Source organism: Chaetura pelagica, unplaced genomic scaffold (assembly GCF_000747805.2).
Source record: "Chaetura pelagica isolate M959 unplaced genomic scaffold, ChaPel_1.0 scaffold587, whole genome shotgun sequence".
In the NCBI taxonomy this organism is placed as follows: Eukaryota; Metazoa; Chordata; class Aves; order Apodiformes; family Apodidae; genus Chaetura; species Chaetura pelagica.
The window spans coordinates 96,364-97,892 of NW_009953909.1; the positions used below are offsets into that span (position 1 = coordinate 96,364).

General features: G+C 63.2%; 1 protein-coding gene across 1 annotated transcript in view; it reads right to left on the minus strand.

The window, feature by feature from the left end:
• Positions 1–426: 426 nt before the first annotated feature.
• Positions 427–1,529, minus strand: part of LOC104392102 (prolactin-releasing peptide receptor-like) — a 9,753-nt gene continuing 8,650 nt past the window's right edge. The window contains exon 2 of the mRNA XM_010001460.1: positions 427–1,517. Coding sequence (XP_009999762.1) covers positions 427–1,517 — 1,091 coding nt within the window. The remainder of the gene's footprint in view (positions 1,518–1,529) is intronic.

The following is a 1,529-nucleotide window of genomic DNA, read 5'->3' on the forward strand; positions in this document are numbered from 1 at the left end:
CCATGGAGGGGAGCCCCTCCCCGGGGCATTTCTGAAAACTTGAGGCTTACAGAGAACCTCATTGCCCTGGACACTCCCCCATTTTTCTGTTTCGATGAGCTGAGCAACACTGGCAAGCCTTTCAGACATCTGTTGGTTGGCCAGGTGGGTGGAAACACCTCCTGCAGCTCCAGCTGAGAAGGTCCATCCTGCTCCCAGTGACCCTGCCGTGGCTGTGGTTGCACTGGTTTGTTTTCCCCAAAGAACAAAACATCCTTGAGCTGCTCCTCAAGGGTGTGGAGTCCATTGGTTTGTTCCCTGGTGCTTCTTGCCACACACAGGAGTCCTTGACTGGGAGCACCAACAGGCCACCACGGCCAAGCCACCAGTCTAAAGCAAAGTGCACCCCAGGTCCAAAGGCAAAGCTGATCTCCCGGGGCCCTCCAGTTAGGAGAACCTGGTTTGCAAAGCCATCTTATCCGAGACCCCAGTGGGAGCATCTGCCAGGAAGGAGCAGGTGTTGACCCGAGAGGCCTTGCAGGACGCGAGGCCGGAGCTCTTCTTCTTGCGGTACAAGTAGCTGCTGAGGTGGAACCAGAACTTGTCGTGGAGGGAGGCGTAGATGAAGGGGTTGTAGCAGGCAGAGCTCATGGCCACCAGGTGACAGGACACCTGGATGACGTTGACGTACCTCTTGTCCAGGATGGTGAACTCCTCGTCGATGTCCCTGATGAAGTTCACCACCTGGAGGGGCAGCCAGCAGACGGCAAAGCACAGCACCGAGACGCTGAGCGCCCGGAACGTCTTCTGCTTGGTCTTGGTCCACCTGTCCTGGCAGGGATGGGCAGCGCCGGGGACGCTCCTCCTCCTCAGGCGGTAGGTGATGGCGCAGAAGGACAGCGAGACGGCCAGAAGCGGGAGCAGGTAGGACAGGAGCAGCATCAGGCAGGAGTAGAGCAGCCGCGCTCTCTCCTCGTGCTCCCAAAACTCCTCGCAGATGATCACGTCGTGGCCGACGGCGTTGAGGTCCAGGTAGCGGGTGTGGAGCGAGGTGGGGAGGGAGGCCAGGATGGAGAGCAGCCAGATGCAGCCCAGCAGGCAGAGGCAGGCGCGGCGGCCCGGCCGCCGGCGGACAGGATAGGCCACCACCAGGTAGCGGTCGACGGCGATGGCGGTGAGGGACAGCACGGAGACGAAGACGGTGGCGGCCTGGAGCAGGGCGGCCAGGTGGCACAGGGACGCCCCGAAGAGCCAGCCCCGCTCCTCGAAGGCGTAGGAGGCGGTGAGGGGGACGCAGGCCAGGCACATGAGCAGGTCGGCCGCCGCCAGGTTGCCGATCAGCAGGTTGGTGGCGCGGCGCGGCTTCTTGGTGAGGGCGAGGAGGAGGAGGAGGAAGAGGTTCCCCGCGCAGGCCACGGCCACCAGCGCGGCGTACAGAGGGATGAAGAGGGGCTTCAGCTCCAGGAGGAGGTCCAGGCCGCTGAAGAGAGGGGCTGAGCTGTTCTGCCATGAGTTGTTGGGGAGGGGGGGGGGGGGCCCTGCCCGCTCGC